This window comes from Girardinichthys multiradiatus, chromosome 4 (genome assembly GCF_021462225.1).
Source record: "Girardinichthys multiradiatus isolate DD_20200921_A chromosome 4, DD_fGirMul_XY1, whole genome shotgun sequence".
In the NCBI taxonomy this organism is placed as follows: Eukaryota; Metazoa; Chordata; class Actinopteri; order Cyprinodontiformes; family Goodeidae; genus Girardinichthys; species Girardinichthys multiradiatus.
Genome location: NC_061797.1, coordinates 32,906,564 through 32,934,008, shown reverse-complemented (window position 1 = coordinate 32,934,008; position 27,445 = coordinate 32,906,564). Strand labels below are relative to the sequence as shown.

At 36.0% G+C, this 27,445-nt stretch overlaps 1 protein-coding gene across 1 annotated transcript; it reads right to left on the bottom strand.

Moving 5' to 3' along the window:
• Positions 1-214: 214 nt before the first annotated feature.
• chs1 (chitin synthase 1) lies at positions 215-27,445 on the bottom strand. The gene is made up of 35 exons (XM_047363292.1): positions 27,228-27,445; positions 27,013-27,090; positions 20,238-20,373; positions 19,418-19,603; positions 18,865-19,066; positions 18,256-18,416; positions 18,050-18,125; positions 17,279-17,397; positions 16,526-16,703; positions 14,006-14,102; positions 13,696-13,792; positions 13,370-13,491; positions 12,568-12,663; positions 12,269-12,433; positions 12,026-12,173; positions 11,025-11,090; positions 10,772-10,944; positions 10,116-10,174; positions 9,160-9,360; positions 8,912-9,080; positions 8,394-8,509; positions 7,483-7,662; positions 7,298-7,402; positions 6,222-6,336; positions 5,772-5,853; positions 5,465-5,694; positions 5,218-5,366; positions 5,004-5,085; positions 4,547-4,700; positions 4,270-4,374; positions 2,967-3,077; positions 2,415-2,549; positions 2,194-2,273; positions 1,819-1,885; positions 215-1,408 (listed from the first exon to the last, which is right to left on the bottom strand). Exons 2-35 carry the CDS (start codon positions 27,057-27,059, stop codon positions 1,334-1,336), a joined length of 4,284 nt encoding a protein of 1,427 aa, XP_047219248.1. The 5' UTR covers positions 27,060-27,090; positions 27,228-27,445; the 3' UTR covers positions 215-1,333.

Here is a 27,445-nt window from a genome sequence, read left to right as displayed (position 1 = left end):
CCCACACCGTTGTCTGGAAGTTTGTTTCTATTTCCTGGTAATCAACGTATTGATGTGTAATACAAATCTTAAAAGTAAAGAGCCTATATGGACCAGTTTTCAAATCAATAGGCGGTTTGGACTTGGGTCTCAATAACTGAGCCACAAGTTTATTGTGAAGCATAACTTACTTTGTTGCTATGATTTGAGAAACAAAAGACAGGCTTGCACGGAATTGGTCTGCAATTTTTATATTTTATTTATTCAGGTACCCATCTATTTTGTTCTGTTTTTATTGTGCTTTATTGCCATGAAGCAACACTTTAACTAACTAAACTAGCATTATGCAATACTACAATATAAACATTTGGTTTCATTAAAAGAGCCAAAGATATTCCTTTGTTTGTGCTCTTGCTGGTGTGTCATAAACATGACATTTGCAGAAAAAGAAATTATTTCACAGTTCATTTTACAAATACATTTTGCTAACATAAAATTTATGATTTTTAGAAACATTTTCAAAGTGCATTGTGATGATTAACATAATTACAGTGTATTAATGCAGTGCAGGAAAAGTAACACTGTCCAAATTACATTTGGGTTTTCAAATAGTTTCGTCATTTCTAACTATTTCATGTGCAAATGTAAATTTTGCTGGACTGTCAAACATATCTAGACATTTGCTTCAAAAGAGGTTTACATGTTCAAAAACAATATTAAATGCAAAAAAAAAAAAAGTTCAGTGGGCTTTTCATTTATATAATGCCCACATCTGTCAATCGTTCAACAGAAAGACATTCAAAATTACAAAAAAAAAAAAAAAAAAACCAAGACAGCACAGATTTTCTGTATGCCCCATCTGTGTATCTTTGCTTTCACTTGCTCTAAAAGATTTCAGGGTGATATGCATTGCACACATTCTGCAACACCCTCTTCAATTAGACCCTGAAGGATGCTTTTATCCATGCGAACAAAATAAATACAAATCTTATAAGCAAACACAGGTAAAACAGTCATGAAAACCACTCTCTCCAGTGATTTTGTTAAAATGTACTCCTTCTCATTTTGCACTGCCAAACAAAGCTTAGTGAATTTGCAAAATCTGATTTCCCTTGTGCATCTAACATTTGTTCCTCCCCACATTAATTACAATCAGTTGTTTAGGAGGGGAAACAGATGAAAAGTGTATTATTTCCTGTGTTGACCAATTTTGGATATGGCTTTGTTCCAAAAAAAGAAACCCAGACAATCTAAACTCTGAAGTATGATCAAAAAATGGCTATAAGGCATTGTGAATTTTGGAAGATTTAAAACTGTAGAAGAAATTGATGATGAGAAGAATTCGTTTCTTGCGTTACAGCTGGAAGTCCTCACTGCTAATTGAAATGGCATATTGGTTCTCGATAGTGGGGTCCTCCTCTTCATCCTCCTGTGTTGCAAAAAAACATATATATATTTTTACAAGGAAATTAATATTTCTTAACGTAACAATATCCATACAAGATTAAAACAAGTTAAATTACATGTTTTCTGATCATCTTAGTTGCATTTTAACTCACACAAAAGAATAAAATCTCTTATTAGGAGTTGAAGACTTTTTGGCCTGGACCTGCTTTAATTTCACAGAAACTGAAATTTGGGTTTACATTAGCTGTAAGCCATAATGATCAAAATCACAAGAGTTTAACACTTCAAAATATCTTACTTTAAATAAATATTATATATGAATCAATAAGGTGTATCAGTTTCACTGTTTAAATTAAGGTACTAAAATAACTGTTTGCTAATATTTAATTTATTGGGATACACTTGCATGCTTGTTTGGGTGTTGGTACCTACCAGATCTCTCTCTTTGTAGTTCTTCTCTGTGCCACGGTAGGACACCACGTGGATCAGAGTGTAGACCCTGCATACACAGAGGCATGAAAGTAAAATACCAGTTGGCCACATGGAAAATAACAAAATAACCATACAATACCTTTTAAACCAATGGCAGATGTATTTCTAGGTATCATGAGTCTCTTGCCCATTTAGTAATTAAATGAGTTGAGTTACATTTTTTCTCACTATATTTAAAAGCTGCAACAGGAGCAGGAGTAGCATTCACTGAAGACCAGTGAATTATGAGTGGTTTAGACAAACTCAAGTACCAGATGAAGAAACATTTGTTTTTAGTTTCATGTGTAAGCTGTGTGAATACATTTGTTTGTGTACCTGTGATACAACATGGCTATAAACTGGACGAGAAGAAGAATGGCAAAGGAAAACAGGAACATCAAACTGAGAGGCTCCACCTGTCAGAGCAAAATGAAAACATTGTTTATTTGGCTGTATTTAAAAATAAAACACTCCAAAATAAGTCAGAAGAATCCATTTGCTGTGATCATTCCACACTGCATGAATTTGTGTGGAACTCTGTTTTCTGATGTTCCCACCTTAAGCACTCCTGTTAAATTTCCATCTGGGGAATATTTGGGAATCCTGATGCTGATGATGTCATTTCCAATGAGCTGCAGGAAAAAAGTTGCTACCACCCACAACACATTGATGATGAAGTACAGGAAGACTGCCTGTGGAAATGAGACAGCTTTCAGTGGTTTGGTTGTGTCCTAACACCAGATATAATGTTTTTCAGAAATCTCTCATGTAGTTTAAACACATTGGACATCAATGATTTTTAGTAACACCCAAAGAAAATATGTTTAATGTCTGAGTCTCAACACATCAGTGTCAAATAGATTTAACAAGCTACACAAGAGAAAATGTTCATTAAAATGCAATTTAATGTTAGAATGCTAACTATCAAATTACACTAAAAATGGTATGAAGAAATTATTCTCTGGAATCTCCTTTGTTAAAGGTTTTAGACATATAAAAAGCTGCTCTAAAAACATTTGGTTTTTGTTCCTCCCCTGACATAAAATAATTTCATTGAGAAAAAATATAACTAAGAAATGTTGTCACATAATAATAGACATCTTTTGTACCTTGTTTCGCAGCGACTTCAGTTCTTTGCTGACTCTCTGCTTGTGCTCCTTTGAATCACTGATAGGCGTCAAATATCGTTCAATCAGCTTATCCCAGAAGTCCTTCTCACTCTAAACACACAGATATATGCACACAGTGTTTTAGGATTTAAAAACAAATATTGATCAAAAGTGGAACTGAAAAAGAGTCCTTTTCAACTGAACAGTCTTAGTTTGGTGAAGCGTTTCCAACCATCCAGACACCTGGTGACAGATGAGGCACCAGGTCAACCACACTCTCACCCTTAACTTCAAATTAGAAATCCACCAAACTTGAGCATATACAGTACACTCTCTGATCACATTTTTGTCTTATAGTGAATACACCAATCACATATTAGCAAGTCAGTGCCTTATTGCACTTAGAAGCACTGAAGACGACCTACTGAAGTTTAAACCGAGCATCAAAATTGGATAGAAAGAGTAATTAAGTGACAGAAAATGGTCTGAAAGGAGAAATATCCAATTAGCGGATGCAATCTCTGAAAGCACCACATGTTGAACCTTGAAACAGTGGAGGACCATGCTAGATACCTCTATTGTCAGCCAAGAATAGGAAACTAAGGCTAATATTTGCACATGCTCACCAAACCTGTACATTAAGATGGGAAAACATTGCCTTACTTGATTTCAAATGTGACATTCATTTTTAGGGTCAGAATTTGGCACAAACAGCATGAAAACATGGATAACCCTGACTTGTTTTAAGGCCTAAGATTGTTGTTGATGGGGGATTTTTTTATTAGTATGCTATATATCAACCAGAGTACCAACTGAATATTGTTTCTTCACCAAAGTTTCCCTAAATATTGTTGGTGACCATGTCCATCACTTTATTGCCACATTGTACCAGTCTAATTATGGCTCTTTCCAGCAGGATAATGCACCATGTCATAAAGTTTAGCTCATCTCAAACTAATTTCTTCAACATAACAATGAGTTCCCTGTACTCCACTGGCCTGCAGTCACCATATCTCAATCCAGTAGCGCACGTTTGGGATGTGGTGGATGGATGATTTGCTTCAGGGATTTACAAACATCTAATCTGCAGCAACTCCATAATGTTGTCATGTCAACATGGAGCCAAATCTCTGCAGAACAATTCAGACACCTTGCAGAATCTGTGCCACAAAGAACTAAGGCAGTTCTGCAGGCCAAAAGAAGGTCCAACCTGTTACTAGAAATGTGTACCTAATAAAGTAGATGGTGAGTGTACATTTGTAGTATTATGTATACTGGACTGTGGGCTGATTGGACTTCTTACCTCATCCAGCCTTTGGACTTGTGGGGCACTGAGGGTTTTCTCTATGGCTCTTTTCACTCTCTTTTCTAACTTCATCATTTTGTTATTCTTCAGGATGTGTCGAGCCTGAGGCATAAACAAAGTAAATTACTGAGTGATTTTGCTACTTCCTTGTAAGCCTTATTAAAACAGAAAATGTGAATCGTTTTAATTATTGTAAGCCAACTGTTGTTCTTCAGGCTGCTGTTTAAGAACAACTGATCCCATTTTTATGTTTTGAAAAAAAAATCTAATTTACCTGATTTGTTAGCTCATGCTGTAACTCGTCGAGCTCAGCTTGTTCCAAAATATCCTCAGGTTTTGCTTTGCTGAGTTTAATATTGAGCGTGTCTGTTAACATTAACACCAGGTCTTCACATACATCATCCTGATTTTTGTGGCGGAGTGAGTATCTGGGAATAAGAACATATAACTATAATTAGATAATTGCTACTCAGGGACATAAATACACCACTGGATATAGAAACACAAAACATGTCACGATTAGCAAAGAAAACATAGGCACTATATGTATGCACATGAGTTCAGATAAAGATTGATTAATAAGGTAATATTTTAAACACTGGTTTGCTGTTTGTTATTTGTCCAATCATGCAGGTATAATATTTGTTTCTTTTCCAATGTTACCTTGTGCATTTACAAATGCTGCCTTTTAAAACCTTACAAGAAAAACAAGAAGTCCTATCAAAATCTACCGTATTTGTGCTTGTAGATTTCTCTTCATGTTGAAATAAGTTAGCTTCTTCAAAAACTCTGTCTTTACAGGCTCCACCCAGTCTGCATACACACAGAAAAACACACTCATCATTGCCCATAGTTTAATACACAATGTGGTACACATATTGCACATAATTGAGTTAATGTTTGGTTTATACGTTTAGGGACAATAACAGTTTAGATGCTCCTCACCCTTGACAGGAATGTCTTCCATATCCTCTAAATCACCGTTCATAAAGTCATCGTCGTCTTGATCAGATGCATCAGATGAATGAGATGCATCAGATGAGTTAGATGAATCAGATGAATGAGATGTTATGCTCCTTTCCTCATCTTTATCACTGTTTGCAAGCACAACAATAATTGTCATTGTTTAATAGTATGAAAATTGTGATTAAACTCTGTATGCAGTAATAATACTGATAAGAAGAGGACTAACTCATGAGTGGTTGAAAACTTCAGGTCTTTTGATGCTGCCTTTTTGTTTATGTCAGCTGGAGGATTTTTAACTTCATCTTTTTTTGTGATGGTTTCAGGTTTAGCTTGAGGCTCTGGATTTGAGGCAGCCTGCGGTTGTGTTTCACGTTTGGTGAGTTGAAGGAGAGGCGCTTTCTGTCCGGCCAAACCCACAATCTGTTGAAGCATGACGTTTTCTGCTTCATTGGTTATCTGCAAAACAGAAGAACAATTTAACTCAGCACATCCACTTACTGAAAGATTTGTTTCTGGTTTTCTCTTAACAGTACCTGTATCTTCATGTCCCAGCAGCAGAGTCTACAGTCTTTGTCGCACACAATGCTTTTAGGTTTGTTCTCTTCTCCTTCTTCCCTAATGATAAAAATGATATAAAGACATGTCAAAGGATTAATAGTACTGATTTATGTGTGACTTTGTGCTAATCGCCACCTTGCTGATTAGCCTTAGCAAGTTACTGAATGAAATAACTTGTTAGAGTAGTTAACTTTTTACAGTAATATACTGTACTTTTACTTCAAATTGCATATTATTCCATTTAAATAACATATGTGACAAATGTTTAGCAGACTAAAATTACACATTGTAGTTATGCAATTTAAAATCTGTTCTTTTTAGATAAAAAATTTTATTTTACATTTTATGAATCTCAAAATATAAATCAATAATAAAAAATCATAAGGAAGCACTACTTTCTACAGTAGATTTGAATATTGCATTACTTGGATTCTCTTGTGCCCCAGGATACATTGTTCATGTTAACCAGTGAGTAGATGATCAGCAGGAGGTATCCACTGGGGATACAGATGAAATACATCAGACCATAGATAATCAACCCTGGTGGAGTGCAACAAAACATATAAACATAGCATCAGCAAAGCATTACATAATTCCAGATTGTAAAACAAATTTTAGTTTGATAATCTGAGTTAATCCAAAAACACTTTTTAAATCAGGATTTCATTTATTAAAAGAAAATACCCTTGAAAATAAGCATTAACCGCCTATTGAAGCTCATATCACAGCATCTCAATTTGATTCAAGCCTGGACTTTGACTCTTTTTTTGAACCAGTCAGAGGTAGGCTTGCTGGTGAATTACTGCCTTGCTATATAACCCACGTTCAATTTAAGGTAACAAACTTATCACCGGGAATTCTCCTTCAGGAATTTCTGAAAGAGAACAGAACTCCACCAGGTCCTGAAGCAATAAAGCAGGCCCAGACCATCACACTACCACAACAAGGTTTGACTATAGGTATAATTTTTTTTTTTTATTCGAACGCTGTGGTAGTTTTCTTTACTTTCTTTTTTGAAAATCTCCCATGAAAGCCATTTTTGCCCAGTCTCTCTCTATTTGTGTTGGAATCATAAATACTGAACTTAACTGAGACAAGTAAGCCCTGCAGTGTTTTAGATTTTGTTTTGGGTTCTTTTATGACCTCCAAAATAAGTTGCTCATGGAGTAATTGGGACGTTTTAACATACCATATGATCTCATACAGGATCTCTTTAAATTATTTCTTGATTCTGGAAATAATCAAGCCAGGGTAGGCCTAGTGAAAATTTATTTTTCACATTGGACAGGTTGGTTCTAATGGCCTTTTTCCATTAAATAAAATAAATCACCATTTGAAAACAGCAGTTTGTATTTAATTATGTTGTCTTTGTCTAACATTAAGGTACGTTTGATGATCTCAAATGTTTTAGTGTGACAAAAAAGGAAAAACTGTATAAACATATCTTTTCAGGCAATCCTGAGCGAGAACAATGTTAATAATAATTATAATAAAAACGTACCACATTCTTGTGGATGTAGTAGAGCCGTCACCACGTACATGATAGCCATTGAAACCAAAAACACGCCAGTTGGGGTCAAGAATGTGCCCTGCACCACCATGTCACCTAAAAGAAGAATACGTTTGTACACATTTGCTAACATACATGTTAAAAACTGCACTAATGTAGAGTAAGACTGTACCCACCAATGATGGAGAAGAAGGATGCAGTCATGAGGAACGCATACAGAACACTCATGATGGCAGCGATTGTTATTTGGGTATTTGCTTTAGTTGCAAAGCAGATGATGATGTAGAAGACTGGAGGGACGCATGAGACAATGATGGAAATCGCACCATCCATTTTGAAAATAAACTGAATAGCTCCTGTCAGGAAAAACATGGAGAATGTGGGTTTATTAAATTACTGATTCTTTGGATGTTATGACCGTTTAAGCAGGGCTGCTGGGCTCAACAGTTTATAATCATGTGTGAATGTAAAGTTTTCTTTTTCATGTCCATAAGCTATCTGTTTGCATGAGTATTGCATGAGAACCGTAGTGAACAGAGCTTTATGTTGCCTACTTGAATAATAAAACTCCTTGCCAGATTTGCTCAAACTTACAAAGTCTGTTTGTTCTCCTATTTGTTTCTGAAATGTATTTTTATCATATGAGCTATATTGATTAAACTATATATTTTTGAAACATATGTAGTAGTTTATGTGTGAGTCTGTGTTACTCTGTGACACCAGTAGCATTGGTATCCCGACTATTTGTTTTTATAATACTTGCTCCTAATTGATTGAAAGTCATCGCCTACCTGGAAAAGTGAGGCTAGGTTAAAGTGGTCACCTGATTTCACTATGGCATTTTAATACATTTTCTTTATAAATAATATGTTTGGACATACTTTAACAAAAAAATGACATCGTTTCTATATTTAGAATATTAAAAAGCTAAAAAAGCTTACTGATAGCAAGAAGCCTCATCTGATAAAAAAACAGCCCAAACATGTTTAAGATGTTTTAAAGTAAAGTTCAGAGGTGCTGTCAGATTTCTGTGGTAAAGTTTAAAAATTGCCATGGGCCTTAGGTATGATGGCCTGGCTTTGCTGACCTGCTATCATAAGTGTCACAGAGGCAGGTCCCAGAATAGAGGATCCAACGGTAAACATCTGGTAGAAGATATAAAGCCCTGAGATGGACTGATTTCTCTTCACCGTCTCTGATCCGCTGTATTTAAATCATGAAAACACAAGAATTGGTAAATGCATATTTAAAACTGTAAATAAAAATAGTAAATGCATAATAAGATTAAACTAGTTTGCCAAAAAACAAAAATATTCATAACCCTTGAACGCTTTAAGTTTGACACACAGATAACCACATTTTGAAGTGCATTTTATTGACATTTTATGCTGTAGACCAGCAAAAAGTATAGCGTAATTGGGAAGAGGAAGGAAAATGATATTTGGTTTTCACATAAAATCCCATCATAATAATTTAACGTTTGTGGTTGTAACATGAGAAAATGTGAAAAAGGAATATGAATATTTTTCCAAGGCGCTGTATGTGTATACTTATATATATATTTACATTAATAAAAAAGTGTGAGTCTTAACCAAGATTAATAACCTGTGCAAAAGGTCCAGTGTGTTAGCCAGTGTAGAAGGTCCCCATCGTCTCCTCTGGTTGTAAAACTCTTTGAATTCCTGTGGTGAGTTGGTGTATGCATCTGATGCAGCGTTGTATTCCACACGCCATCCTTGTTGCAGTAACAAAGTACACAACCAACGATCCTCCCCTACAAAATGTACACAATCATTCTGATTCAGCGCAGTCAAACATAGCTGGTTATGAGGTTGAATTAGATGAGAACCTACCTTGGTCATACTGCACATACTCCGATCCTCTTGTCGCAGTTGTTGTGTACTTCTTTAAAACATTGTCATCCATCAGCGCAGACCCCCGAAACAGACTGAAGCATCCAGGACTGCACAACACAGAGCCAAACACGTGCTCGGCAGTCTTCTGTAGCCAATGCCCCACTGCGTATTCAAACTTCTGGTACCAAACCATGGGACCTATGGTATGCAGGGTAAATAAGACGATAGTGTCGGTGAGCATTTGATATTATACACAGTTTCATGAGTATAAGAAATTCCTGAAAAAAAGCAGTTGAAATTTAATCAGGTTGAGCAATTCATGGGCCTCTCCTGGTGGGGTCATGCTGAGGGGATGCCGCTCCAACAAACCTGAATGAAATAGTTCAACTAACTTCTACAGAAGCTTGCTGATGACCAATTCTTTTAGATCAGGTGTGTTCAAAAGGTAAAATGTCTCAAACATGCAGAATGCTGGCCCCCTGGAGGTGATAACTGCTCACTTTGCAATCTGTAATCCTTTTAATTTATTTTGCACTCTATGTGTTTATATTATGTTGTGCAGCCCAAGCCCTAGAGTTCCTTATTTTGTTTTATCTAATTATATTCCCTAAAATGCAGAATACCATGTTATTTAAAATTGAGGTAAGCCAGTGAAAAGAAGGAAAAATAAGGCTGACTTACAGACAAAATAGACAAAAAATAATAATTTAAAGAAAACACTGTTTATTGTAGTGGAAAGCCCAGTTAATTATGTGTGTGTCTCTTACAAAAAGAGACAGTATTGCCAACAATTAGCTATTAAGAACAAACGAGACAGCAGTAACTGCTAAATCTACATCAGGTGGTTGGAGCATTCTGCACAATTTTCTGGGATATAACATTAATATCTGTTTAAATTTTTAAGTGTAGAAACACACAAAATAGTGAAGAGTTTTTCAAGATGCATTACTTACCCATACCAGTCGGATGGATTCTGCCACACGCGGCACCGACGTTGTAATACATTCTCAGCCTGTTAAGAATCCATGTTTTTAATTTCAAAGCATTAATGCGAAACTACAGAAGTCACGAAAAAAAAATCCTTTATGGCATTCATGAGATAAGCCATTCATCAAGTTTTCTTGTTAAAACCAAGAATAAGTTGTTGTGAGGATGTTTGAATCATGTGTTTTTGAGATGAGACTTATTTTCCTTGACAACTAGAAATAAATTAAAAATTACAGTAAAATTAATCAGAAATCATGACAATCATTCTGTAATCTGAATAAAGCTAAACATAACATCAGGAAATATCCATCAGTGCTTAATCCAGCTGTTATAGATCACCCCAAAATGTCATGACAGGGATACTGAATGACAAAACTGTTTATAACACATGAACTGCTTTTTTAACACACCACAATCATGTTGTAATTTCTTATCTCAAAATAACCAAATAATCTAGCTTGATTTCAAGACAAGAGAACAGTGGAGTTATGATCTCTAGCAAATCACATCTAAATTAATAAAAGCAGGTAGTAAAAAATTACTTCCTGTTCACCATTTATGTTCAACAATATAATTCCTCAGTCATATAGCAATACACATAGTTTAATTGCCCATGCCTCACCTGTCCACAAGCAGAACCACTGCCTTAGGATGGAAGTCCGTGTCTCCGTCCAGAGCCAGGATATATGTGTTGTCATCTGAAATGAATCGTCTCTTGTTGTCATTGTCGAACTGAGGCAAAAGGAAAATCTCACCGTCCATAGAGATTAGACTTTCTCTGCTGGTATCCATGCGCTGGAATAAAAAAGATGGATATTTACCACATTTACCAGCCCACATGCAAGAGATAAAAATAAATGCAAGCTGAAGCTTACCGGCATTTTCTGCGGGTTCTTAGAAATGTAACCTTTCCAGCCAAGCAGATAGTACATGTACATTATCTGATTTTAAAAAAATGTAAATTATTATTGATAGTTATAGAATATGTACTTTTTATTAATCAGCCAGACTCGATGATAAAACAACAATAAAGTTTGTTTGTTCTATTTAAATTGTACTTGACTTTTCAAAAACATATTGTAGAACAGTAATTAGTGTTCTACAATGATATTACATACACATAACAGTACTCATAAACAAAACAACGAATACATTTTCAGAATAAAATTGGTTGTTAATTGTTAATTTGTCGTGAGCCTTTATATAGCAGATTAATTGGCAATAGAAAAACTACTTATTGACACATTAGAGTAATATTTATCAATAATATTGCAAATAATTGGTGTTGCTAAACAAAATGTTACTGATTATCATCAAATATGTTTGTGGTTGTAACTAGCCTGGCTGGTGGTAGCATGTAAGTAAAATAAAGCCACTGTTCAGTGATTTGTTGACTATAAATATCACAAACCTGTAATTTTCAATATTTTAGAATAAGATAGGATAATTTGCTCTGGGTGTTATTCTCAAACAACCAATGACCTGTCAATGATGAGAGATTTTACAACAACTTCATTTTTGAAATCTATTTAAATCAAAACTTCTGTTCAGGTTACAGGAGAAAACGTCCTTACAATATTGTTTAAAATTAAAGATGCTAGCTACTAATTTCAGTTTAATACACCTGTTAGTCTAAAATACAGCTGTCTCATAATAGAAAATGTGACAAAGCACCAAGTATACTACTAATCCCTTTAGTAATTCTTTTGTAGAGTAAAACGTGATTCTGACACTAGTGTGATGTGTTGTGTTTTGTGAGCCTGTGAATCTGGGCTTTTTATGTAGACTATATGAAAACTATATTTATGTTATCTATAAAAGAATAACAAAATGTATTCTAAGATATACATACAAAATATGTGATACTTCTAAATACCTGAGACCATCTTTTTTTATTGCGAATGAGTTGTTTGTCCTTGAGGTGAACATAGAGCATGTTACCCTCGGGTAGGACAAACATTAGCCTCCCACCATAGGGAGTCTCAATGATCGACACATCATCAGGCTCTTTGTTGGTGAACACTCTGAATGGGGAAATAGGTAGATCGATGGTTAGAGAAGTGTAAGAGTGTATATGTACATACATGCATTTAATAGTAGGCATATACAACTCCTGTACCTGTAAACTTCTGTTACAACATGAATTAAGTCTTCGACATATTCATTGACCAGCCTTTTCTGTGTCTCCTTCTCAGTCATAAATGCATCATCTACAAGGATGTGGCATTCAAAGTCAAAACTGTCCTTGTGTTCCTCCTTTGGATCCCCTCGATAACGATCCAGCCTGACAAAAAGCAAGAAATTCATTGTTACATGATGCCTAAATAACAACAGTCATATAAATTACATTTTCTTTATTTGTGTCTAAACTCATGGTGCATAGTGTTGCAAACACTCAATATTGATAGTGTTTGTTACCTGAACATGGAAGTGAGAATCTTCAGCATCTCATCATAGGTTTCATGCCACATGGTGGCGCAAAGGTAGATCACAACACTTTGCAGTTCATCTTGGCTAGGGAGAAGAGGATGTAAAAGATTAGAGGAGGGTATTAGTACATTTTCAAATATTAATGTTGCAAATAGTAAACAACAGTGATCACATAAAAAATGCTCAACTGTCCCATTGTGTTGAGATTAATAGAACTTCTCTATAGTAGGTTATGTTCTACTTTAAGGACCAGACCTTCCCCTTTAGACTAGTGGGGTTCATTACCATCTACAGCTTCCCTCAGCTGTGGGCTCCCCCAAAAGGGTCCAGTCTTGGTCCACTTCTGTTCTCCCTGCACATGCTTCCATTTGGCTTGTTTTCAAAGAAATATCAGATTTCATTCCACTGCTACACTGATGATTTCCAGATTTATCTCCCCCTCAAAAAGAACACAGCAGCCCCTCTGAATCCTTGCTTGGACTACATCATTTGAAATCATGAATGACTCCTAACTTTATCAACCTAATTGAAAATAAAACCAGTATGTTACTATTTTGACCACCTGGCCTTTAAAAAATTTGAAACATTAAAGATTTCTAAGGAACCTTGGTGTTATTTTTGAAAAAAACCTTCCCTCCCTAAATAGATAAATGCAATGGTCAAAAACAGTTTTTTTTCATGGTTCTTGCTACAGTTCACTCATCTCTAGCATATGTCTGAAAATGTGCTAATTTACAATATTAAAACAGACAAATGCAGCAGGAAAACTTTACTTGGATAATCCTCTTACATCTCATTTGTTTGGGCTTTAGGTAGCTTCATCTTAGTGTTGAGTAGCAGAGACAGGTCGATGAAGGCAGATTCGTAGAGTCGACGAACAAAGAGCTGAGATGTTCTCTCTATACGCTGGACCTAGTAAGTGGTGGATCAAAGAAATATTAAGGTTTGGGCCTTTTTGCGTGCTCGTTGTAACACGTAACATTTTCACTTTAGCTTGGGCAGATGTCTTGTCCTAAACATAACATCATTTTAGGAGGTCTAAGCACATTTTTTTCAGAATCTTACTTTGAATGATATAATTATTAAAAATATAGTAAAGGGAGATTATCCACATACCTTGATCTTCCACACATAATAGGTACATGTGACGAAGCCAGCCCACATGCACACTCCTTCCAGTGCCAACATGACAAAAGGCCATTGGAAGTAGTAGCTGTCAATCAAACAATATATTGTGTGGGTATATATATATATTATATTGCATAATTAAAAAAAAATGTTGCAGCTCTACACAGATTGATATTTATAATTTGCACAAATTTACATACTATATACTACCAAAATTTTCACAAAACATAAAATTTTTGCAGATTTTTGTAGGAAGACAAAAACGGAACATTTCTTTGGTGTGCAGAGGGCACCATACCTGTTGAGCATAGTCCTGCAGATGCTCCGGCTCATCTCAAACATAACAACATTAGTTGTGTTTTTGTCCTTCACCAAATGCAAATTTGCACAGAACTCTGCAAGAATGACAATATTTAACAGGGGATTCAACTTTTTGCATCACATAAATTTTAATACAATGCATATCTTTTTTCAGAAACCCTAGGAGTTGCCACACCCAAATCTCCATGTGCTCAAATGAAATTTCAACACATATTTACGAATGATAAAAAAGTAGAGGGCCTAAATATCCAATTTAGGATGTTGTAGAAAAATCTAATTGCTTGGATAAAAAGACCAAACCTGAAGAGAACTATGCTGGGAACTCTGTGCAAAATAGACTGCATTGTGAACCCAGCTACATATAAAAAAGAATAAACATATGTACACTACAGGCCAAAGGTTTTAGACACACTTTCTCATTTAATTGTTTTCTTTATGTTTATTACTATTTACATTGTTCGTAGATTCCCACTGAAGGCATCAAAACAGTAAATGAACATATATGCAATTATGTAGTAAACGAGAAATTGTAAAATAATTTTAAATATGTTTAAAGTAGCCACCCTTTGCTGTGATGACTGAAATATTAACCTTTGGATGTATCTCAATGAATGTCTGAGAAGTTCTTTCAAGACTCTTTGGAAAATTATTTCAGGTGATCACCTCATGAAGCTCATGGAGAGAATGCCAAGACAGCAAAACAATAATAAAAGCAAAGGGTGGCTATTTTGAGGAATCTGAAATATAAAAATGTTTAGAGTTATTTCACACTTTTTGTTTACTACATAATTCAGTGTGTGTTCATTCAGTTTTAGTGTCTTTGGTGAGAATCTACAATTTACAAATTGGAATGTTTGATGGTGCTTTCACACTTGTGGTAGCATGAGATGGACTCTACAACCCACACAAGTGGCTCAGGTAGTGCAGCTCATCCAGGATGGCACATCAATGCGAGTTGTGGCAAGAAGGTTTGCTGTGTCTGTCAGCGTAGTGTCCAGAGCCTGGAGGCGCTACCAGGAGACAGGCCAGTACACCAGGAGACGTGGAGGAGGCCGTAGGAGGGCAACAACCCAGCAGCAGGACCACTACCTCCGCCTTTGTGCAAGGAGGAACAGGAGGAGCACTACCAGAGCCCTGCAAAATGACCTCCAGCAGGCCACAAATGTGCATGTGTCTGCACACACGGTTAGAAACCATCTCCATGAGGATGGTATGAGGGCCCGACGTCCACAAATGGGGGTTGTGCTCACAGCCCAACACCGTGCAGGACGCTTGGCATTTGCCAGAGAACACCAGGATTGGCGAATTCGCCACTGGCGCCCTGTGCTCTTCACAGATGAAAGCAGGTTCACACTGAGCACATGTGACAGACGTGACAGAGTCTGGAGACACCGTGGAGAGCAATCTGCTTCCTGCAACATCCTTCAGCATGACCGGTTTGGTAGCAGGTCAGTAATGGTGTGGGGTGGCATTTCTTTGGAGGGCCACACGGCCCTCCATGTGCTCGCCAGAGGTAGCCTGACTGCCATTAGGTACTGAGATGAGATCCTCAGACCCCTTGTGAGACCATATGCTGGTGTGGTTGGCCCTGGGTTCCTCCTAATGCAGGAAAATGCTGGACCTCATGTGGCTGGAGTGTGTCAGCAGTTCCTGCAAGATGAAGACATTGAAGCTATGGACTGGCCTGCCCGTTCCCCAGACCTGAATCCAATTGAGCACATCTGGGACATCATGTGTCGCTCCATCCACCAACGTCACGTTGCAGCACAGACTGTCCGGGAGTTGGTGGATGCTTTAGTCCAGGTCTGGGAGGAGATCCCTCATGAGACCGTCCGCTGTCTCATCAGGAGCATGTCCAGGTGTTGTAGAGAGGTCATACGTGGAGGCCACACACAATACTGAGCCTCTTTTTGACTTGTTTTAAGGACATTACATCAAAGTTGGATGAGCCTGCAGTGTGTTTTTCCACTTTAATTGTGTGTATGACTCCAAATCCAGGCCTCCATTAGTTAATAAATTTGATTTCCATTGATGATTTTTGTGTGATTTTGTTGTCAGCACAAAAAGCAACAAAGTATTCAAAGAGAATATTTCATTCATTCAGATCTAGGATGTGTTATTTGATGAAAATCTGAAAACACAGAACCGCCCTATGTGGTGTATGTGGGTACTTCTTTTTCAAGGTAATTTTCCAATCATTATGTAATAATTTTTGATGGACTTCTTTTTTATTACCACTGATACACGTCATAGAGAAAAGGCTCATCAGTATATAGATATTGTGATTTACATAAAGAAGAAGTTTGTCACTGGTTAGGATCAAAGTACAAGTAAGTACATCCCAGCAAGCCTTTTGTTACAGCAGCTGGACAGATGACAACCTTTATAAAACTATGAGGAAACTCAAGAGACATTGTAAGTTAGTGTAAATTATGTCTCCCGAGTTCTGTGTAAAAGGAAATAGAGTAGGAAAAGTGTTACCTAAAAATCACCTTACCTAAGATGCTCACTGACTTTGTGTGTTCCAAATATTTTGCCTGTGTCATGAAAAGTACCATTCCCAAACACAGCACTGTAGGGCCTGTACAACAGAGTGGCAGAGCAAAACTCATCCGGACAGCGTGGATCTTACAGGCAACTACGCCAAACCAGTGGCAGGCTGCTGAGCAGAAGGCCTGGGGCAAAATACAAGTATACATTTATTAGGCTTACTGCATTTAGACATTGGAGGAATCTTTTATTTTATTGTAGTTTAACATTTAACATTTAAGGTCTATGGCTTTGGCATTTAACTGTTACATCACCTAAGGGCATGCAAAAAAAAGAAACCCACTTCCTCTTTCGAGCAAAATGTTGAATAAATCAGAGCATAATGCAAATCAACTTGTCTTTACCAATGTCTTTATTTATCAAGCGAAAAATAAAAACAAAGGTAAGATTTAAACTAAGTTTAAGGTCATATCATTTTTATACTACATTCTCTATATGTCCAATCCTGACTTAAACGAGGGTGCACTTTCTTTTTCTCATTACTATAGTTTTGCCAAGTTAGGTATTCAGAGTGTCTCAAGTTTTTACATACTGTGATTTCTGTTTTATTTAAGAAAACAAAAACTTAGCTGAAGGGGTAGAGACTCCATCCCAGTAAGAAGTATGAGAGAAACATTAGTGATACATTCTATACACACTGTACTTAACAATATGTTGCCCTACCATATGTGTCTGTTTATCAGTCTTGTCTTTGACGTACCTGTAAGAATAATAGCACAAGGCCAATTTGCAAGAGTTTCTGTTCTTTACCCGCCAGGTTAAAATCAGACCACTTGATAGACTTTTGAATAGCTGCATAGTAGATCAGGTACACAGCTCCTGTAAGAGAAAAAACATACTGCATGTTTTCAAAACATCTAATAAAGCACCAATGTAGAATTAAGATTCTAAATAAAATACAGCTAAACTAAAATTCGACTAAATTGTTGAGACTTTTTTTTTTTTTGTAAAAACCTGCTTCATTGTGATGATGGAATCTAACTGATGATGTTTGCAAAACCCCCAAACTGTTTCGTTGAAATTGTTACATTTGTATTGTTTTTCTCTAATGTTAGTTCTATGAGGGCATCAGTAGATTAAAGCAGCCACTGTGTGCTGTTTAGTGATAAAATTGAACTACGTAATGAAACCATTACGTAGTTCATAACTGGTCCATTTTGTAAGAGCTGTGTTTGTGGGGCTTTTGGTTGCAGGGACATGTGGCCATGGCCCCAGAATCTGTTGCCTAATAGAAGAGGAATTTTTAACATATTTTCATCTACCCTCTTATCAATATCACAAAACATTCTAATACAATTTTAATCCCTGTCCGAACTGCATACTTTACAGAAATGTGTTTGTGTTTTCCTGTCGACTTTGTTTTCCATCCAAGTGTACAAAACCAGTGATGCTGAACAACGACACATTTCCACATCGGGTGGGATTTTGTCTGTGCATTGTTTTGACTCAAGCATTGACAGCAGATAAATACCTATAATCAGTACTCTCAAAATGCTGCTGATGAGAAACACAAAGTCCTTGAAGCTTTCCAACTCTGACAGTGTTTTCTGTGAAGTAAGACATAAAGGAGTTTCACTGATTATTAATAGTTAAAATGTCGACTCTATAAAGTGTAAATATGATGGTGTGGAAGGGTTGAATGTTCAGCTGAACATGGATTTAAGGGAAACATTATACCTGCATGCGATTTTTAGCCTGCATAGTGTTTTCCCACCAGCAGAAAGAGATGAGGAGTGAAGAGAAAATCCCTACGCCCACGTAGTAAAAGCAGTCTTTGCTTTGTCGATCCACCTTCGATGACTCACGAACATAGTAGTCCATTCCCAGGAGGCAGTAACCTGTAATTCAGCTAGTTATCAATCTCCTAAAGAGTTAGTGTGTCTTTTATGTTTCCATCTAATATGTTTAAAAAAGAGGCAGATGTTTTAATTCACATTTCAAGCAATAACTCAATTTATCAGTACTGTTTTGTCCATTGAATCAATTAAGTCAACTAATTGATACTGGAAATCAGGTTAGTAGAGAAAGTGTAGGGTTTCTCCTCCAAAACCAAAAACACTACTATAAAGTACTTACCTGCTAAACTAAATGATTTTTGTGGGATCCTAAAAACCTTGTTAAAGCACAGTTTGCCAAGCTTTGCACATGACCTTTCTATTATTTGTGAAGTTTGTCCTATAGGTGCTCTAACACAGCAGTGTAACAGAAAAATATGTGAAGACTGAGTCATTTTTCTGTTTTTTTTATAATAAACGCACAATACAACAGTAACTTCAGGAGCCTTACCAGCACTGGTGAGAAGGAGGGAGCAGATTGGGAACAGAATTTTCCAGCTTTCCCTTTGTAATCTGTACAGTATCTGTAGCACTGCAGATACAATACAGACTCCTCCGCTGATGAAGAGATTCGTCAGGATGTCAAACTGAGGCATAACTATTAGGACCAGGACTGAAGTACCGAGAGACACCAAACACTCAATGGCACAAATCTGGCAAAGACACAAGAACATCATTGGACAAATACAATTGAGCTTGAAATTATACCTCATAAAACACTGCATAAAGAGAAATGTATATTTATCTGTTTTCCTTTGTGCTGTATATGCAGTAATATATTAGTTATGCCTTAATTCAGTCCATTGCTTACTCACTTGTTATGCACCAGATATACATGTCAGCAAATAACAGGTTGAACTTCTAAACATACTTATCACCCTTTCATAAAAATGACTTATCATGTAAATAATGATTTAAAATGAACAGTTCTCTGTATAGTTTCTAATGCCTACAAATAAGAGTCATGTGATGAAATTATTAAAAGTTATTTATGAAAAACATACAAAGCCCATGGTCTTCATGTTGGGGACCACAAATTTCCTCAAGGCACAGTGCCATAGTGACTTCAAAAAAACCAAGAAGTTGGGGAAGACCAGGCAAAACACCAACATCAGCATGTAGAACTGTTGCTCTTGACTGTTACGCCCTGATTTTGGACTGGCTAGTGTTGATAATACCAAGAGGGAGCCCTGAAATTAGATCACATATATGTTTTTTACATTGAGAGTTTGAAAGACAGACTGACAAAGAAAAGAGCAGGGGGGGGAGGGAATATCAAATCTTTTAAAGATTACTCAGGTGTAATAAGGATGTTATGTACAAGGAAGAAAAATGCACAAATAAAGTTACCAAATACCGAACATTCAAAAGGAAATGAAAGGTTTGTTGGTTGCCATTAAACAGATTGAACAAAGAATTATGATGTGATTCAACATAACAGAAAAACTTGTTGTAGTATTTTTGCTTTAAATAATCTAGCTCCACCAAAATAAATAAACAAATCAATCATGATTAATCATTATCAAATAAGAAATTACTAAAAATCTTATCCAAAACATTTGTTTTTTCCATATGTTGTTGCTATCATTTGCATTTAAGAATACCCTTATCAAACTTACATTTGGACAATATTTGTTCAGAAGTTTATTTAGTATTTTTTAATGCACTAGTCAAGTCAGACTGAAAAATCAATTAGATTTCTATGTTTTAATTTTTAAACTTTTGCGCTTAGAGCTTTAGGGCCTCTTTTTCTGTGCCTTGACATTAATAATTAAAAAAACCTAAAACGTGTTGGTGATTAATTTGGGAGAAATATCATTTTACCTTAGCAACAACAGCGCTGACCAAAACTGCCACCCCCACAATAACAGCCACAAGGTACTGAGCCAACAGGAAACACCTTTGTTTTTCCTCCTTCTCTGCTCCCACAGGGTTCAGCTGGAATGGATCCCATGTGTCCCTGAGATGCAAACACACATGAAGGTCAATGACTTTTTAATGGTTAAAAGAAAGAGTCCATAAACATATATCTCTCTGTATATGGGTACAATAAAGAGAATTGTATTCATTGTTAGAGAAGTTGGTTCACAAAGTTAGTTAGAGGACCACACTGGGGGTTACAAAAACCCAAAGGAAGGCACGTAGATAATAATAAATTACCCTGAATCTTACAAGAGATAAAACACAGCAGCCATAACCCTTGAACCTTGACATTCTGGCTGAGATCTGGCTGAGTCACTTAGAATTGATCCTCCTTATTCAGGCTCACTGCAATTACGATAAATGTTTGTTTTGTATAGCAGACTTTATTGAGTTATTTATTTTTGAGTGAAGTTCTACAATTACCATTTTTGTGTTTTGTGCTTAATGTGTACTGTCTTCTTTAGTAATTTGTCTTGCCTGAAAGTGACTACTATGGGGCATTTAAAGCAGCGCTATACAGAGATGTCTCTATATCAAAGAGAAAATTGAGAAGGAAGCTGTATAAAGATGATGGTAAAGCCCATCACGTGAGCAAATGATACTACATGACTTGTCAGACTGAATAGGCACTTTCCCCTTTTGTGCTGAGCAGACACTGCTTTGATGGTCGATCTGGAGATCTGTAACCTCCTTCCATTCCCTCTCACCAACCTTGCCTTAAAATTATTGTTAGATCATAAAACTCTTATTTAGACCATCACAATAGTCTTCGTTTTAAGAAACTTACATTTTTAGTAACTTTAAGTTTTAATAAGCTTTATTTTATAGAAAAAGATCTCCGATTGCATTCTAATTCTCAGTCCACTATTAGTTTACAATTAAATGCTTGTCATTCTTAAGATTGGGTTTGTTATTAGTTATATAAGCCTGCTTATTTATATATTTTTAGTAATAAGCAGATGCCGATTAATATTAGATACGTATCTTTCCATACTCTTTAGTAAACTGATCAATTTTTCATGCTTATTCTTTTAAAGATTATTATCAAATTGTTAAGAAATATAATCTTCTTTGGTATTGTAATTTAAAACTGCAAAGCAGTAATAGGCTCATTATAAAGCTATGTGATCGATCAGATTTTTGACAAACAGTAAGACAAGCTGGTTTAAGATCTTAAAATCATTAAAAGAGGTTGATAGTTGATTCAATGCACACCAATACTACGTTGCATGAAGGAGTCATTTCTGCTATCATCATTGTCTTGTTTAATAGACTTGTTAGACACTTTTTATTACCAGTATTGCAAGTAAGGCACTGTTTTGTCTTTTTAGTGTGTTGGAAGTTAAGATGTTTGGAAAGCGCTGTATTGGTAAATGACTTCAGTTGACGCAAAGCTCAAGTAGCAAACTATACAGACAATGTATTAAGCTGTAGAGGCCAAAATGACGATGTTAATATGATTAGTGTAATTTAGGTAGTTATATTGAAGATTAGAGTTAATCGATTATCAAATGGTGAGAAAATAAATCAGGGTAAATAAATCCGCAACTGCACAGAAACTGCAAACTTGCATATTTCATGTTTCTTTAAGTTTTTTTTTTTTTTGTATTTTCATGATGTGCATGTAGTTATTTTTTTTTTACATGTTTTTTTTTGTATTTTGTGTTTCTATTTGTACTTGTGCCCTAAATTAAGTGAACAGGTTTTGACACGAATGATAAATGTTGCTGAGTCAAACCACAACACGTAATAAGGAAACAATATTAGCTCGCCAATCCAGCTAAATCTGACTGTGATGATAGCAGTCAGACTGCTGATGTCTAACTTTGTCATCTCCACTGTTGCTAACTTTATGTCAATAAATAAAGAAATAATTAGGCTGTGGGCTCTCACTGGACAGATAACACTTTTTACAACCTGAATCTGATTTGACTTACTAAATAAACTCAAGAAGTGCTTTGACTAGTATTTATTAAGCCAGCTTATTTTTATGACAACCACTTAAAATAAAAAATGTGGCATAAAAAAGACATTTCAGTTGAACCTTTACAGATAATGTGTAAATAACCTCTCTTAACACTAAACAAAGTATGTGTCTTAAGGAGACCTCATCATAAGGAAGCAGTCTCTGTATAAAACTGTATATGTATTTACAAGAGCTCCAGGCACTAAAATGACAAACGGGACTATTGACTTTTTTCAAACTGTCTCTTTTCCTTGTTCCTGTTCAACAGCTTTGTGTGTATATAGCTGTTTGTAGTCACGTAGAGCAAAGTCCACATTTAGGAGGATTGTTCTAGAAATCACAGCTCCTGAACTGTAATAAATGCTTCAAGCTACAAGGCTGTTTCTCTTTGACTTAAGCCAACCTTATGAAACCCTCTTGTGTTACATCTGCTCAGTGGCTAATTGGCAACAACTTAAATAAAAAATTAGCCGCTGTTACTCACGCCATCATTCTTACATAACTTCACGAATCAAAACTAGCTGCTTACAGAAGACAAAGTAGAGCATATTTAAATCTGTGGCTCTTGACAGATATACATGTGATGCTGAGTAATACTAAAGGTTTCGTCTTTGTTTCACATGGCCTAAGCTATTAGGTTATTTTCATTTTTTTCTGCTTTTTCTAACTGCAGGTGGCTAAAGGTTAAATGAAGTGAGGTTAAATAGTGAAGTGAGGTTAAATACTGAAGTGAGGTTAAATAGTGAAGTGAGGTTAAATAGTGCTTTTCAATCATACTGATCACTCAAAGCACTTTTACACCATGAGTCACACTCCTCCATCCACACTCACAATAGCTCCCCCATTCATATAGTCATACAAAGACCAGTAGGCAGCTTGGGGTTCAGTGCCTTGTCCAAGGACATGTAGCAGGGGTGAGCCATTTGATTGTAACATGACTACTCTTTGCACTGAGCCACTGCCACCACATTATTGTTACACAAGAGTGTAACAGTGAGATATCGGATTAGGACAAACAACCATGTCACATTGCATTCATTACAGTTTAGGAGAAGTGATTTCTGTGAGACCAAATGTCTGTCTTCTTCCCAAGCAAAATTTGGTTCTTCAAATTAATTTACATTTATTGATGCTTTCAGTGAACCAACAGTCGAGAAGTAGTTCTAACAGCAGATGTACCAATCCCAACCGATTTTTGTTTACCCCAATAACAAAAAACAATAGTAATTACCTATTGCTATTGGTGATTGAGGATAACTTTACAGGACACTATGTATTTATTTATGTTTTCCTTCTGTTTTTTCCTTTCATCATCTGTACATTGGTGAACATATTTCATTAAAGTTGTAGAAGTTTTGATTTATTGATATGATATAAATAGCACGAAAATAGCAGTTAATTTAACACAATTTTAGTTGTTCATGAAATATTATGTTATTTTTATTTAATACTACAGAGTTAACACTTCTACTCTAAATGTTTTGTTTTAATCTATGACTGAATTTTTTCTGCTCTTGGGAGACATATTTAATTTTATTATGTTTTTTATGTTTCTAAAAGTATCTGTGGTTCTAGTTCTAAAATAGTTTGCAGATCAATGCAAGCAGAGTAGAAAAACATGAAATTGATTAAAAAAAAACTATACAAAATACACCTTTTGTACCCAATACATGTGTTAACACAATATTGTACACAATATTACTGTTATTTTGATATTATGTAGTTTCTTCTGTCGTTATTTTGTTCAACTCTTCCTTCGTAATTAAGCTCTTCAATTTAAATTCGAGTAAGGAACGATCTACATGAAAATCAGTTGCTATGTTGGTTTTAATGATGGTATATGCTGCCTTTAGTTGGTTACTTTTTAGAGATGTAGTGACATGACCAGAAACACATACATAGTTTTTACTTTGAATATTAAGACAGTATGAGTGCACGGTGGCACAGTTGGTAGCACTGTTGCCTTGCAGCAAGAAAGTTCTGGGTTCGATTCCTGGCCGGGGGTCTTTCTGCATGGAGTTTGCCTGTGCATGTGTGGGGTCTCACCAGGTACTCTAGCTTCCTTCGACAGTCCAAAAACATGTATGTTAATTGGTCTCTCTAGATTGGCCTTGTGTGTGGATGGTTGTTTTTCCTGTATGTCTCTGTGTTGCCCTGCAATGGACTGGCGACCTGTCCTGAGTGTACCTAGCCTCTCGCCCATAGACTGCTGGAGATAGGCACCACCTTCCCTGTGACCTACTATGGAATAAGCGGTATAGAAGATGAATGAAAAATGAATATTAAGAAAGTGGTCCATTCCAGCTCTTTTTGCTCTGTGTAGATTAATGAGGGTTCAATACTCTCACTTGCACCTGCCTAAACCCGCTCCGAACCAGGGGGGTCTAAAGCCTATTCCAGCTGCTAACGGAAAAGGCTGGGTAACACCATGGACAAGTTTACGGTTCATCATATTGGCAATACGGGGGAGAATAGGACAACTCTTTGTACACATACTCAATCCTAAGGTCAAATAAAAATCATACCATCTAACCTATTGTGCTTTTTTAGATGGTGGGATGAAATCATGAGAGAATGTTCAATGTCCGGGGTTCAAACCTACAACCATTTGGCTGTTATGTATCATACCTGGTGTGATTACAGGATAAATATTACCCAACTTTTTTAGGGAAATACAATTAATCCATTTTAAAGGGACATATTTAATTTCATATAACTACAAAGACAAGCAGCCATAGTCTGGCCTTGAAACATATTTTGACGTTGCATGCTGAATTACGTTGAATTAAATCAAAATTCATGACCCTCAGATGATAGTAACAATCATCACAGACTAAGATTTTTTTCAAAGCTCTGAGAGGTTAAAATGAATTTTTTTCTAAACCAGGTAACTTGATTCCATTTTTTGCCTCACAGATAGTAATATAGAGAATGTGATTAAAGCTGTGGTATATATTTAACATTTTTAATGGCCCGTCTAACAGCAGGCAGCATCAGCGGGGATGATATCCGGCGTAGCAATAAAGAGAAACACAGCAGTACTCAGGGGAAATTAAGTGTTCCCTCAAACTGTAAATTATATTTAATTGAAACCTGGTAATACCACCGAGCAGTTTTTAATTTTATCCAATACTAATATCTATCCCACTAACAATTAACCTCCTAAGTGATGAAGAGGTTAATAAAGCTTGATTGTGTGCCTATGGACAAGGAAATGGAATAGTTTCTGAGATTCAACTTGTCTGCTGAATTTTTTTCTCTCTCTTGTGCTAAAACAGCAAATAAAACACAACTTCAAAACTTGATGGCTGGATAAATTAAGAGCTCTATTTGTTGAAGAACTTGTGCTGTTCTGAAATAAGGAAATAAATATCTTTTTTTCTCTTTCAGTTACTGGCGGTAGTAACTAGAAATAGTCTCTTGAACAGAGAGAAATGCATAAATAATTTATCTGTGTTAATTGTACAACAATAACCTCTTTCACTGTTAAGGCCTTAATAGTGAAACAAGTACTATAAAACTAGATATCTAGAGTTTAAACCAGATATTGACACACAGTTAAAAAAAAGTGCCTTTTTTTTCTCAAAGTTAAATAAGGCAAAACTTTGCCGGGTTAAGAATAAGTCATTACCCCAACAAACAAAAAGATAAGCCTGTTTATGGTTTGAAGATGCACTTGGAGACAAAGGCCTTAACTTTTGGATACATGTGCTGTGGCCTGATAAAACATTTTAAGTGTCCTAGAATGAATCTTCAAAGAACATCATCCCAACAGTGAAGTACAGCAGTTGTGCTATACTTCACTAACTTAATTATGAGCAAATAGTATTATCGAGAAATAAATAAAAAGCAACATTTTATGACATCAGTCAGGACGTTGTACAGCTTGTAAACCGGCAATTATCCTAAGCATATCGCCATATTAGTTACAAAGTGGCTTAAGGACAACAAAGTCAATGATGACCTGATCTCGGTCCCAGTAGGTTTGTGGAAAGAGCTGAAAAGCTGAGTTTGAACAAGGCGGCTTACAAACCTGACTCGGTTACATTAGTCCTGTAAGGGGCAATGGGCCAAAATTGCGATAAACTATTGGGAAAAGCTTGAGGAAGAATACCAAACAAATTGTCCTAAGTCGTACAGCTAAAAAAGAAAAATCGATCAAATACGAAATTCATGAATATATATACAGACTTTGAAGAATATTACCAAAAATGTGTAAACCAATCTATCTTTTTTTTTTCTGGCATTTAGGAAATAAAAATAATCTTGGTAATCCTAAATTACATAAAACAAAAAAGTCAAATTTAAACTCAGATATTGTGGTATTTTATACAGAATATGTAAACATCAGTTTCCACTACCTGTATATAATATCATGTGATATTGGACAATATTCTGTATTTTAAAAATACATTGTATAGCATCCAAAATATTTACATCTACTTTACTGCACAAGATGAATCATCCAAAAGGTAGAGCATGAATCTCTGCTCATTAGCGAGAAATGTGTCCTGTCTATAGCAAGCACTGTATTTAATCATGCTTGCTCATTATGATCAAAGTGTGCTAATTGGGCCTCCATTAACCTGAATGTGATTCACCGTTCTCAATTCACAGCTTGCAACATATTGTCCTCAGCCCCTCTTCTTTAGAAGGAGATTCCTTTTTTGAATTAACAGCAAATAAAGGAAGATAAACAGGGCTGTTTACCTGTGCCTTCCCTCTCTTTTCTTCCCCCTGTATCTTAGGTCCTCCATTGTGTTGGTCTAATCCACAGCTTCAGATGACCTGAAAACAGTAATGGTTCTCATTTCATTACTAGTAGTGCAAGATGTCCTTTAAAGAGGAACATTGTAGGAACATTAACTCTGTTCTACTGTATTAATCCAGACACAAAATTAGAAAAAAAAGCAGATTAAATTTACCTTGATACTTCGATAGCTTTCCTGTCAAATGACAGTGATCCAAAATTAGAAGAACTTCTACCTTTGGGTCTTGCTTTTCTTCCATAGGCAAATATCAGCAAATTTAAAAAAAAAGACTCATCACTATTCCGAATCGGCAGCTGCGGGTTGTATCCCACCGAGTCTGTCTTTGCTGATCTGTGAAGCAGCTTCGTCTTTGTTTAGCTGTTTTTTTCTGT

Coding starts and splice junctions, on each gene's coding strand:
- chs1 (XM_047363292.1), bottom strand. CDS start 27,059: ATGGAGGACCTAAGATACAGGGGGAAGAAAAGAGAGGGAAGGCACAG. Junction 19,067..19,417: donor ACATGAAGACCATGGGCTTT/GTATGTTTTTCA, acceptor TGTCTTTGCCAG/ATTTGTGCCATTGAGTGTTT. Junction 11,091..12,025: donor ATAAAAAAAGATGGTCTCAG/GTATTTAGAAGT, acceptor TTTTAAAATCAG/ATAATGTACATGTACTATCT.